At 40.3% G+C, this 12,704-nt stretch overlaps 1 protein-coding gene across 1 annotated transcript; it reads right to left on the reverse strand.

The window, feature by feature from the left end:
• Nucleotides 1-10,961: 10,961 nt before the first annotated feature.
• LOC138034267 (zinc finger protein 862-like) lies at nucleotides 10,962-11,825 on the reverse strand. Its single transcript, XM_068881799.1, has one exon. It carries the CDS (start codon nucleotides 11,823-11,825, stop codon nucleotides 10,962-10,964), a length of 864 nt encoding a protein of 287 aa, XP_068737900.1.
• Between the last annotated feature and the right edge of the window lie 879 nt (nucleotides 11,826-12,704).

A 12,704-nucleotide genomic window follows, 5' to 3' on the forward strand; every position in this document is an offset into this window, starting at 1 on the left:
AATAGTAGCCTAGCTAAACATAATCGGTCATTTGGCTTCTCCTCTTAATTGAGGGGGAAACAAAATATATCCAGGAGAGGAATCATACGGCAAGGGGCTTAAGATTACATCGAGTCACGTAGGTGTTGCATGGAAGAGAAGATGTTGGAGTATTAGTAGGCTTCATCAGGGTGTAAAAACACTGGTTAACTCAGTAAGTCCTTGCTTAATAGTGGCCTAGCTTAACATAATCGATCATTTGGCTTCTCCTCTTAATTGAGGGGGAAACAAAATATATTCAGGAGAGGAATAATACAGCAAGAGGCTTAAGATTATTTCAATTCACGTATGTGTGGCACGAAAGAGATGTAGGAGTATTAGTACGCTATATCAGGGTGTATAAACACTCCTTAACTCAGTGAGCCCTTGCTTAATAGTGGCCCAGCTAAACATAATCAGTCATTTGGCTTCTCCTCTTAATTGAGGGGGAAACAAAATACATGTAGGAGAGAAATCATCATTTTTTAGAAAGGAAGCTCGCGAACCCTTTTTATGTTTAGTCAAACATACTATAGTTGCAAAAGAAGAGTTGTCATTGTTGCACTTTAAAGTGCTTTGCTATTAACCTTTAGGGTTTTGAGATGTTAATCTCCGCTTACTTGCTTGGAACGTAACCGCCATTTCAGCTTTTGCTTACTCACGGCTTTCAAAAAGACCTTCGACGATGCGAGCAAAGTGATTTCGTTCTAAAGTTACCTACATATAATTTCAAGAAAGAAAGTACAAAACTTGAGGAAATTCCCAAAAAAATGAAAAAATATATAATTAATATAAATAGTGGGGCCTGATAGACAAACTGACGTAACAGTGTAAACATTTCTTAGAGTCAATCAGTCAAATTAAAGTAAATTTGGTAAACGGAACGGTCTTGTGCTGTCTTAACTGTAAATGAAACTGCCCTATGAAATGAATTTATATATTAAATGCGAGTTATAGACAAAAGAGGGAAGTGACCCTAGCTCTTACCTGGACAATTTAAACCAAAAGATCATTTTACAGTTCTGTGCTAAGTTTCCAGGCCTTTGAATGAAAGCCATGCTGGAGTTGACCTTCCTTTGATACAATCCCCGTTGATATCTTTATGTAAATCATGTTGTTGTAATGCTGACGAGTTTCTATTTACATAGGAAAAGCAGTTAGGTTTGTATCAAAGCAAGGTCAACTCCAGCCTTGCTTTTATTCCAAGGCCCTTTTCACGGTAAGTTTTTCTCATTTGCATTACAATGTAATTTAACGTGGAGGCGAGGCAATTTCGGGCTATTTTGTAGTTTCAACCCGAAATTGCCTCGCATCCATGTTAGATTGCATTGAAATGCAAATGAGAAAAACAAACGGTGAAAAAGGCTAATAAGGCCCATTTACACGGTACGACTTTGTCGCATGCGGCAACGGCTTACCACATGATTTACAATTGTTGTGTACGTCAGAAAAATGTCGTAGCATTTTAAAACATGTTTTAAAACGCAATAAGTCATGTCGTAGGCCTGTCGTGAGCTTGCCGCATGCGACAAAATCGTATCGTGTAAATCGGCCCTTAGACACCTCAAAGGGATCCGAACCGAAGACCTTTGCGCTAACTAACAGAGCTATGAAGCCATTCAGTTAAAAGCAGGTCACTTTTTTTGGTTTAATTGTTTCCATGTGTATTTGAAGTACCACTTTGAATTAAAGGATCTTGTCTAACTGGAAAGAAACTACTGCAAGCATTCTAAGGACTTCGAGGCATTTAGTTTTTTTTATCAGATTTTCTGGGGCATCTATTCTTATATCTTTTTGGAGCGTTTAAATTTAGCGGAAAATCCAAGTAGCTTCAGTTGAATGAACTCAAGCAAAAGTACGAGGGAATCCACATGAATTAATAACCGCAGTTTTTTTCTCTATGGCAACTTAGCACAATTCTAACTCTTCTGCCAAATCACTTCGCCCTACGAGAAAACCACGTGGTCCAGTTTCTAACACTTCGTAATTGGCTTTAACTCCTTGATCCCGTTTCCATATCAACAGCGACTGATAGCTTTTTTCAACTCATCAGTGAGACGACTTACATTATATTGGGAGTGGCTCATGTGAGCTGAAGCACCTACCTCGATATGACTCATCAATGGATGACTTGCATTATGCTGAGATTGGCTCATGTGAGCTGAAGCACCTACTTCATGTAACTTATCAGTGCGATGACTTGCATTATGCAGGGTTGGCTCATGTGAGCTCAAGCACCTACTTCATGTAACTTATCAGTGCGATGACTTGCATTATGCAGGGTTGGCTCATGTGAGCTCAAGCACCTACTTCATGTAATTCATCAGTGGGATGACTTGTATTATATTGGGAGTGGCTCATGTGAACTGAGGCATCTACTTCATGTAACTCGTCATTAAAGGGAGGACCACTTGCATCTTGTTCAAATATTATATTCTCAACAAAACGTGGACAAAGTTCTCGTTTCCTACTGAGTCCTACTACTCCCACAAGAGACCATCGGCCACTGTTGCGGGGTGAGGTCTTTTTGTCTTTGACAATGATTGGAGCTCCAAGCACAGAAGACCACTCCAGCTTCCTGTCCTTTCCACTTGTGTCACTTGTCAGTAGTTTATGCGTTTGAGTGTCTCTTTGGAACTCTAATTTCAGTTTATAAGTTTCTCAGGCCCAACAAAGCAATAAGCCTCCAAGTCCGTGGTAAATTCTTGTTTTTTGTAAAGGTCTAAAAGCAATAATGAACTTCTTCGAGGAAAGCGAAGCAAAAATAGAATCCGCTGGAAAAGACAAAATTTGACCAAACGTCTCAACGGTTGATTTCGAATCGATTGAAGCCGAGTGTTCTTCAAAGCGTTTACTTGAAAAGTGATTCATTTGAGCTGCTTTGTTAACGTGTTTAGTTAAACCAGACCAAGTCACAAAATGCGTCACTTCCTTGTCATCTTTTTTGACGCAGACAGAACAGGCCATTCCTTTACTTTGGTAAATACCTTGAATCTTCTCCTTCCTCACGCCATAAACAGCCATGAACGGATCCACGTTTTCTCCACAGACCTCACATTTACCCGGCAGACAGTGACCAAGAGCTCTCATGCCTTCTGTTCGTCATTGCCTTTAATCTTTAATAGGTATACTTCTAACAGTCAATCCAGAGAAAATTAGGAATTGTCGATAACCGTCATTTCAGGGGTAGAGGACATGTTGTGGTAATGGGCTCCTGATCTACATTGGCTCTTGCTCAAAATATTTCGTATTTCAATGTTTGTAAAACTCGGGGCGAAGATTGACCAGAATTTTTTTAAACAAAAAGAAAAGGACCTAAATTTTTAGTACCCGTTTAAGATGGCATCCAACATGGGCATGTGACAAACAGAGAAATCAAAGGACGATAGTCGATTGGAAACTCTAATAGAAATAGCAGTATCGATAGGAGAAAGTTCTCTCACACCATGCTGAAGGATTTACCAACATTGCAAAAGTAAAGGAAAACAAGAGCGAACAAGTAAAACCGACGTCCTAATCATAACAGTTCCATAAAAGCGAAAGCGTTTATTGCCCATGCCTTTGCGTTTAGAATCGATGATCCCTTAATCTCCTGGTTTTACTCATACCTAACTGGAAGGCTTCAAAGAGTGGTTACAAATGGAACTTTTAGTAAATGGACTGGATAAGGTGTATAACTTCTAGGACCATTCCCTTTCTATTATTTGTAAATGACATGCCAAATGTAATAGGCCATTTCCGAGTTCACGTCTTCCTCCTCTTCAAAGCGAGTCCAAGTGCGAAGTTTTTATGATGGTAATTAGTTCTATTTTGCATATGAATAAAAACTAATTTTCATAAGAAAAACTTCGCACTTAGACTCGCTTTGAACAAGAGCCGAACATGAACTCGGAAATGGCCTATTAACAGTGCGACGCTGGCTATGTTTGCTGACGATTTGGATCATAAATAATGTTGCAGGATTTAGTTCCGCTTACAACCTGGTCCTTGTCAAATGAATTGTATTTTCAGCCTACAAAGTGCAGTAATCTGCGTATATCTAAGAACCGTATTAGTCCATAACGTAGCTATAGTATAAATGTTATATATGTGGAGATTGTCTCAACTGAAAACGATTTGGGGGTAGTGACCGTAAATGGCATCTCTTGGAAGGATCATATACTCATGATAGTTGTTAAAGGAGCTGCGCAAGAATTGTTGAAGTGTTGCGCTGTTGCGCGTTTGGATAGCCCTTTTCACGGTTAGTTTTTCTCATTCGCATTACAATACAATCTAGCATGCACGTCAGGCAATTTCTGGCTATTTTGTAGTTTTAACCCGAAATTGCCTCGCATCGACGTTAGATTACATTGTAATGCAAATAAGAAAAACTAACCGTGAAAAGGGCTTAGCTGTTGGTGCCGCTTTTTTGCGGCAAGTTCCACACAGCCTTTACTCACACACCAAACATGCATGAGGGACCACGAAAGGCTGCTTTCTTCGGCAATGCTTTCACCGACTTGAGAAGTACAACCAAGCACTCACAAGAACGGTAATTGTGGGAAATTTGATGGATCAGTTCGATCTTTCGCCAGAAGAATTGAATGAGTAAACTGAGAGTATTTATACAAAATACTTATCTATGTAACAACAAATATGAATCTGCTTTATCACCAATGATTACACAGTGGTTAATTCGTTACAATGATCTTCTGTTACTTGCATCATGGTCACAGCATAGTTTTGAGAGTGGCATGCACTATAGGAAACATTGCATTGCAGATGACCTCTGAGGTACACCTAGAGCGTTGAAAATTTACTGTATTGCCAGCAACTCAAAGACAACGTAGGGTTTCCAGGGAACTAAACACGCATAGAAAGCAACGAATTCAACGAGTGTTTCATTGCCCTTCTTTGTCACAGCGCTTTGAACTAAAAATAATCAGTTGTTGCATGTTAATCATGCAATGCGCGAAGAGAGAGTAAATCGTCATTTACTTTCACAAACAAATCCTCATTACGTCCTTCACTATTAACAAGATTTATTTAAAGGATATAGGCAACAAAAAGGACAGAGTAGTAAAGGTTTTTTCCCTGGAAAAAAAAAATGATATGGTGAAGCCAGCTGATTCATCATGTTCACGAAAACGAGTTGCGTGAAATTGGGTTAATAGACCAAATCGACTACCTCAATGTTGTACGAAATTCAATCTTCCGGGGTTAAGATACTTGGTGCATTGTATTCGCATTATAATGCATTCACATTTAAAGGGTTTAAACTGGGAACAACATTGAGTTGGCCGATTTGGTCTGTTATGTTAATCGTTGAAAATTGCGGATTTAACGTTGCATTTCAAAACTAAGCGGGTGTAGTTCTTCCTTTATTTTGCATTGCATTTTTGTACTTTGTTGTAAATGCTAGGCATAAATTTTTGTTGAAAAAAAATATCAAATTAAACTTCACCTGCGAAGGACAAAAATCACAACGACGGGTGTATTGTGGAAACACTTCTTTTTTTTCAAAACTGTGCGGTTGCTAATCCTGTAAGCGAAAACAATCAATAGTCCTACAATCAAAACAGCTTCTGTCTGAAGAAGTTGAAAATGTTTCCATGTTTCCCTTGCCAGGGCGCTTCCAACAACAATATATTTTTTGAAATTACACTCACTTACTCGGAACACATTCAAAAGGGGTCATTATATGAACTATAAAGTAAATTAGAGTGAAGGCTACATGTAATAACCGAAGGGGTTAATCGCGACAAGTGGCCTGTTAAGCATGGATGAAATATAATATTTAATTGGGAAGTTAAAGAATTGGACCCACAGAAAAGATAATTATAAATCGCCCGGTGTGAAGGAACCCGGAATGCAGTAAATGTGAAGCTTGAGAATCCAGAATCCAGAGCGTGGAATCCGGAATCCATTCCAAGGTTGTATGGAATCCAGAATCCACGGATTTCGATGGAATCATAAGGATCCATTTCAGTGGAACCGTTCAGTTTGGAATCCGGGATCCACGGCTCGGGATCCGGGATCCCATGGGCTAGGATCTGGAATCCAAGGCGCACCTGGATTCCTTTACATAGGCAAATCTGAAATTAAAGTTACAATCATAATTCTTACACAGAAGACAAGAACAAGACAGCATACAATGAGTGAAGCAGAAATAGAGACAGGAAAAAATTGCGTGCGAAACTTATGGTTTGCAGAAAGTTTTCCTGCCCTTCCACTACTCAATTGGAGAGGCAAAAATCTGTTTTCAAAACTGAACTTGCTTCACGTAATTTGACAGTACGAACTCCGCAGTTTTTTTCAGACTAAAACCCTCGATACAAAAGCATTTAGAACAATTCGCTTCTTTGAGGCTGTTCACATGGAAAGAGGAAGATCCTGACACCATGTTAACTAGATGCACCCAAAACGTCCATAGGAGAAAAAAAAAAAACAACAACAACAACAACAACAGCATGGTTGCAGCTGGTTTTTCAGTAGCTTCATTCTACCATTCACATAAACTACAACCCTAACATAAATTTCTGCAGGTAAACCGCATGAAAACTAACCATCTCAGTACTACGAACTTTCTTTTTCACGCAAGCAGCCCCTACAGCTAATTTTTTTTTTCATTTTATAACAAAATCCGTCCCCGGCCAACTTCTCGTCAAGATATTCATTTCATGTTCAAGATTCTATTGTGACTTTGCGGTTTGAAAGTACTTTCGGTGAAGTAGGACTGTTGTGACGTTTTCTGCGTATTCTTGTTTTTGGAAAACGAACCATAAGTAGTGTTTCTTCCATCATTGTGGCCTGTATCTGAGGCTGCTTGTCATCTGGTTGTGCAACAAGGACATAGCCACTAAAACGTAAAGCAGAAGAAGATTCACTGAGCGTCCATAGTAATGATCTTTATTTAAGTGTCCACTGTGTTTAGTTGTGAAATACATTGTTCGTGGTTAGTCTTACGAAGCTCGTTTCATCCCGACCAAAGGACTCATCAGAGACCTTTCTGCTTGGCAAACCCCTTGGGCATCACGCCGAAAGTCCCGTTCGCTAACAAAATGATGACAGCAATCTCGCCTTATAGGGTAAGGGTTCCAGACCGCACAAATTCACGAGTAAAAATTGACAAAAAAGTTGACAGTTACTTGTGAAAATACATCGTTCGTGAATTTGTACGGTCTGGAATCCTTGTGCGATATAAGGCGAGATTGCTGTCTTCATTTTATTAGCGAACGGGACTTTTTTTGTCAAATGTGTCTAGCTCTAGGGAACTAATAGGCCATTTCTGAGTTCATGTCTGCCTCCTCTTCAAAGCGAGTCTAAGTGCGAAGTGCACATAGGCATGAAAACTAATTTTCATAAGAAAAACTTCGCACTGAGACTCGCTTTGAAGATGAGGCAGACATGAACTCGGAAACACTAGGCAGAAATCAAATCATATCAGAGGTTGCTTTTTGAGAAAAGGGGAAAACCAAAGTACCCAGATAAAAACCTCGCGGAGCAGAGTAGAGAACCAACAAACTCAACCCACATATGATGCCGAGTCTGGGAATCGAACCACGGGCCACAATAGTGGAAGGCGAGTGCCCTCATCACTGCCCAATTCGTGCATCATCTAACAGAAGAGGCATCCATGTACGAGGTATTATTAAGTAGTTGTAATGACACTAAGCAAGAATGATTATAGCAGTTGAGAGCACATATACATAAGTAGTTGCTAAGAAACCTGACAAAAATCCGGGAATAAGAGTAACTCGAGCTCAACGACTTGCGATTGCGCTGCACTGCTCTACCCTCTGTCTGAGCTATCTAGCTGTCTCGGACAATTACATTAAACGTTCCAATTTAACAAAAGAGGAACACAATGCAATACAGGAACTTAGAGGGGACCCTAAAATACTTATCTTCGAAGCTGACAAAGGAGGGGCAGTTGTAATTATGGACTCCACATACTACGCCGATAAAATGTCGGTTAAGCGAGAACGTACTAGCTTAACCAATCACATTTATGCACGTCACGCCAGTGGGCATTGTTCAGTATTTTCAAATTTTGTATATCATCTTTTGTATCCGTTATTTTTGACATTGCCTGATGATTGCTCCGCAAGGAGCATGAAACTCTGAGTAGCAATAAATGTCTTCGACCAAGTAATTCAACTCTACAAATCTATCTATATATATATATATATATACCTATATATTACAAAAAATGCATCGGAACATTAACGCTTTTGCCAGCCAAGAATTTATCAGTTTTTGATGGTTAATAACTGGCTCGTTATCAAAGATGAAAGGCTTAAAATTGGAGATTTAAACTAAGTTTTAACAAGTTCTTTTAACGTTTTAAGTCAATTTGTAAATAGTATGATGCCTTCTCAAGGTTCTATGTAGGATTTATCGTTTGGGGGATAAGTCTCGAGTTGCCGCAGGCCACGAGTTTCCTAGGGGGGTCCGGGGGCATGTTCCCCCGGAAATTTTTTGAATTGAATATGCGCTGAGGTGCGATCTGGTTCATTTGGAGACACATTTTTGAGAATTGTTACATGGGTATTTTATTTTATTTTATTTTTTAGTCGTGATCACGCTCTGACAATGTTACACTTAGCTCCGATATTTGCTAATGTGAACAGAAGAGTTTCCCGACACATCTAATTGCCAGAAATCGTGGACATTTTGCGCCCGTGAATCAGCGGAATCTCATTTTCAAAATGGCGGACAAAGTTTATACCAGTCAGGGAAAAGGTATCCCCTACGATATTTTAAATAATTTGAGCTCTGTGGATCTGTTTTACGAAGAAAAAGGCAAGAAAAAAACATCTTCCAAGAAAATTTTAGGTGTCTACCAGGCCGAGCGGCTGATAGGAAGAAAACAGGACGCAGATGTAAGTAAAACTGTACTTCACTGAACCTGAAGAGGAAATTCTGTTCCTATCTTTAGTGCCCATTCTATATTTCGTTCTTGTAACTCTCAAGAATCTCAGACATTTTGTTTTATATGAGGTAAGCAAAGCTATATTTCGTGGAATTGTTTTTAATTTTTACGCGTACATACTTCTATTAAAACCAAGCCTAGTATGCCAATCGTGGATTTTTGAAAGCCTGGAACCTAGTTTATATCCCGTGAAACATCTGTGGATTTAAAGCAACAAACAAAATGACGATCAGGTGAAGTTTGGAGTTGTGAAGCTTTCCCTTTTTCTTGTCTGACCGAAATGGGTCATTCGCAAATATGGCGTCCATTACTGGACTACAGATGGAAAATGGACAAAATAAAGCGCCTTTGGAAATATTTTGCAGTGCAAAAATCGTCCTTTTTACGACTGTTTCGGAAACATCTTACATCGCAGAAGTGATATCGAGTCGGGCAAATTTACTTCAGTGAATGGTTTATCCTCTAATCGACGAGTATTTCGCATGACTTCGGCAAGATTTTAAGACAATGTATGGAGAAATGGAGCGTACAACGAGAGATGAAAGTGGCCACTTCGGGAAGTGAGTAAACCTACTTCTAATTAGCCATTTTTAACCCAGATGCGAAGGTTACACAGCACTTAACATGTTTCGAGTCGGGCACCGAAGATGCGTAAGCTCATAATCGATATATTTGAACAAGTTTCCTTATCTCCATACATTTTCTTGTATGAATTCGCAGCCATTATGGCCTTAGTGCGCACGCGCAACCGCCATCTTGTCCCTAATTTCTGGCAATGAATTCCACAAAAATTTATACATACTCGTTGCCTTGTCAGTACGTAAATAAAATAAATAAATTCAACAAAGGCAATAAACTCAACAACGGCACTTTTCCATTTCTTACCAGTTGCAATGCTCGCAACTACTGCGAAATTCTAGATAACTGTAAACCTGTAAATAGAAACTGACCGCGGTAGATGCCACTGTTAACTGACAATGTGTCATCCTGAGAGCAGAGCCTCTTTTATCTATTTCCCTCATACACGGAGAAAAAGAGGCTCTGCTGGTGTGGCCTTCCGTCAAGAATGAAACCGATATGAGTCACGCTTAACTTAGGGGAGAAAATAGAAATTTATTTCCAAGTGCTGACGTCCTCCTTAAAATCTCAAATTTTGCTATTTCATGTTGTCTTTTTGCTGACGACGGCAAAGAAATGGACAGAAATGAAAAACACACGTGCAGAGCGTGCAGAGCTATTGTTTTTGCCCACTTAATATGCAAATTTGTGACGTTCTCGTTGCCATCGCCGTTGTCGTTGCTAAAGCTCCCTATTTATTTGGCCCTTTGTTTACACGCCATTTTCGCGGTGTTTTAAATGAACACCGATTCGGCCCGGGTTCGAAGCTGTTTCTTAGCAACGCGCTGAGCATGCTCAACAAGAACTTGACAGGATTCGTGCAGGGCCTTTTCTCGGTACAAAGCATATGTACCATAAGAAAAGGCCCTGCTTGCAGGATGACAATGTGTCTTATCGAGTGTGAAAACAAATACTGGTAAACAAATCATGTCAATTGATCTTTGGAAAATCTCCCTGATCAACTTGAGGATCTAAATGTACCTTCCTTCTCTAAAACGTTGAATTGAAATTGAATAATTGAATTACAAAGCCAGTTTGCGCTTCTTTAAACTTTTGAAATGATCAACCACTGACTCCAGGACATCATCTGACAACTGGTCAGGACCTTCGATGCAAACGCGCATGGTGTATTAAAGTGCATCCGCACCGAGCCTACCGCGGAGCCTTGTTTTAATTAGCTTCATGGCGCTGAAGGAACGTTTAACAGTGGTAGTTGTCACCGGTAATACATTTACAATCGCAGCTACCTTTGCCAAGTTCGGAAAAGCAGTGGCAATGTCAGAGTTACCACTGTCAATGTCGAGAGCACTTGTTGTAAGGTGCTGTCTTTGTACTTCACAAAAAAAGACTCGGCGAAACAGCTTCTATTCTGATTCCGTATCCTCAGCGTTAATGTCAGGTTGTGAGATGCCTATTTCTCCCTGAAATTGGATTCTTTGGCGACACTGTAGAAATTGATTAGGGTTCGTATCTTTTCTATGTCATAGTCTGCCAATTTATCGTCAGTTGGGAGATGTCGTGGATCAAAAATAGACATAGCAGAGATAATATCGGTAGACTCCATCTTTCTATTAATGTGGTCAACAACACTTTGCACGTACCGACGATAGACCTTGTGAAGAAATAAGTTCTTTTCTTCCTCTGTGACCACAATGTTCTTTGCTCCAAGTTGCACATCATCAGTGAACACTGAAGAATGATTCTTGAACCACGCGCAGGTATGTACTTTCTCCTTTAACTCCATTAACCGTCTAGTAGTGCTTTCAACCATTGCTGGTACGCTGGCTTGCAGTGCCGCGACAGTATGCAGTAAATCACAGAGCATGTAGATACAAGCCACAGCCTTGCATTTGGTAGAGAGAATAGCAATCCCATGTGCTTCTGCGTCACCTGTCTCATCATAAATCTCTTTGAACGTACTCACCAATGCTGGCAAACTTAGCCGTACAGCACGCACGGCCCTTTCACGGGCTAACCATCGAGTATCGCTAGGTTTCTGCATCTCAACTTCAGGACACTGAAGCTCAGCCTGAATCTCCTTTAGTTTTTCCGCTTTCTTTGGTGAATAGTAAAATGCTTTCCGATTTGTTAATAGTATACCTAAGGCTCGCTTTACCTCTGCGTGTTCGCTCGCAGCATTTACAGCAGCCAGCTGCAGTAGATGGCAACGACAGTGTACGTAAATAGCGCTTGGTGCATGCAACCTCAGGCGTGTCTGAACACCAGTCCTGTTACCCGACATGGTGCTAGCACCATCAAAACCAAGACCACGCATTTTCTCAAATGTGATGTTTCTGGATTGCAAAAAATCAGAAATATAACCAGCGATAGCTTCAGTATTAGTTTCCTTAGCTTATATGACACCCTGTAAGTGTTCTACTGGCTTGTTGTGATGTAGCCAACGTGCACACACTGACAGTTCGTCCTTAGGAGGTTATATCGGTGCTTTCGTCTACCATTATCGAGTAATAGACGCTTCCTTTCAAACTGTCTAGGAGGCTGTTTTCCAGAGTCTTGCTGATGCTTGTAAGAAGCTCTACTATTGTGGAATATGACTCATAGGTTGCATTACGTGGGAATGTTTCTGTATGCGCTTTCAACGTGATAACCCCATTCTCGATCTGCAAGGTAACGAGACCTTCAAATGTAGTGGTGTGGGGAATGTGATGTTTTACAAGGAAATACAGTGATCGGATGAGCTTCTTCATTTTCCGGTTTTCTTTCTTTTCTTCCTCGCTGGCTGTTACAATGAGTTCTATAGCGTCACTACGCTTTTATGCAGACTGAGAAAATGCTTTTCTCTCTACTGCTGCTAGGTCATAGTGCCATCCACTTTTCGCATGATTTGCCAACAGGGTTGCAGCCTTCGCCGAGTTGTTTACAGGACGTGTTACCCATGTACCTTTAGCTTGTACAGGTACTTTCTCATAGACCTCGCAAACAGTACATACCATACCCTTCAAAGTTGAATTAAGGTTCATCCAAGAGTGTAATAACCGAAGCACGCGATCTTCAAATTAGACACAGCATGCCTCGTAAAGAAAAACTCTTCCAAGAAGCTGAAAGTCTCAATGGCAAAACGAAATCGTTAAACCTAGAAGGCTTGCGGACTTGACGTGTGAAATTTCGAAGAGTTCTCTGGCAAACTTCTGGC

This window comes from Montipora capricornis, unplaced genomic scaffold (genome assembly GCF_036669925.1).
Source record: "Montipora capricornis isolate CH-2021 unplaced genomic scaffold, ASM3666992v2 scaffold_104, whole genome shotgun sequence".
Classification (NCBI taxonomy): Eukaryota; Metazoa; Cnidaria; class Anthozoa; order Scleractinia; family Acroporidae; genus Montipora; species Montipora capricornis.

Excerpts from the sequence above, each read along its gene's own strand:
- LOC138034267 (XM_068881799.1), bottom strand. The coding sequence starts at position 11,825 with ATGCGTGGTCTTGGTTTTGATGGTGCTAGCACCATGTCGGGTAACAGG.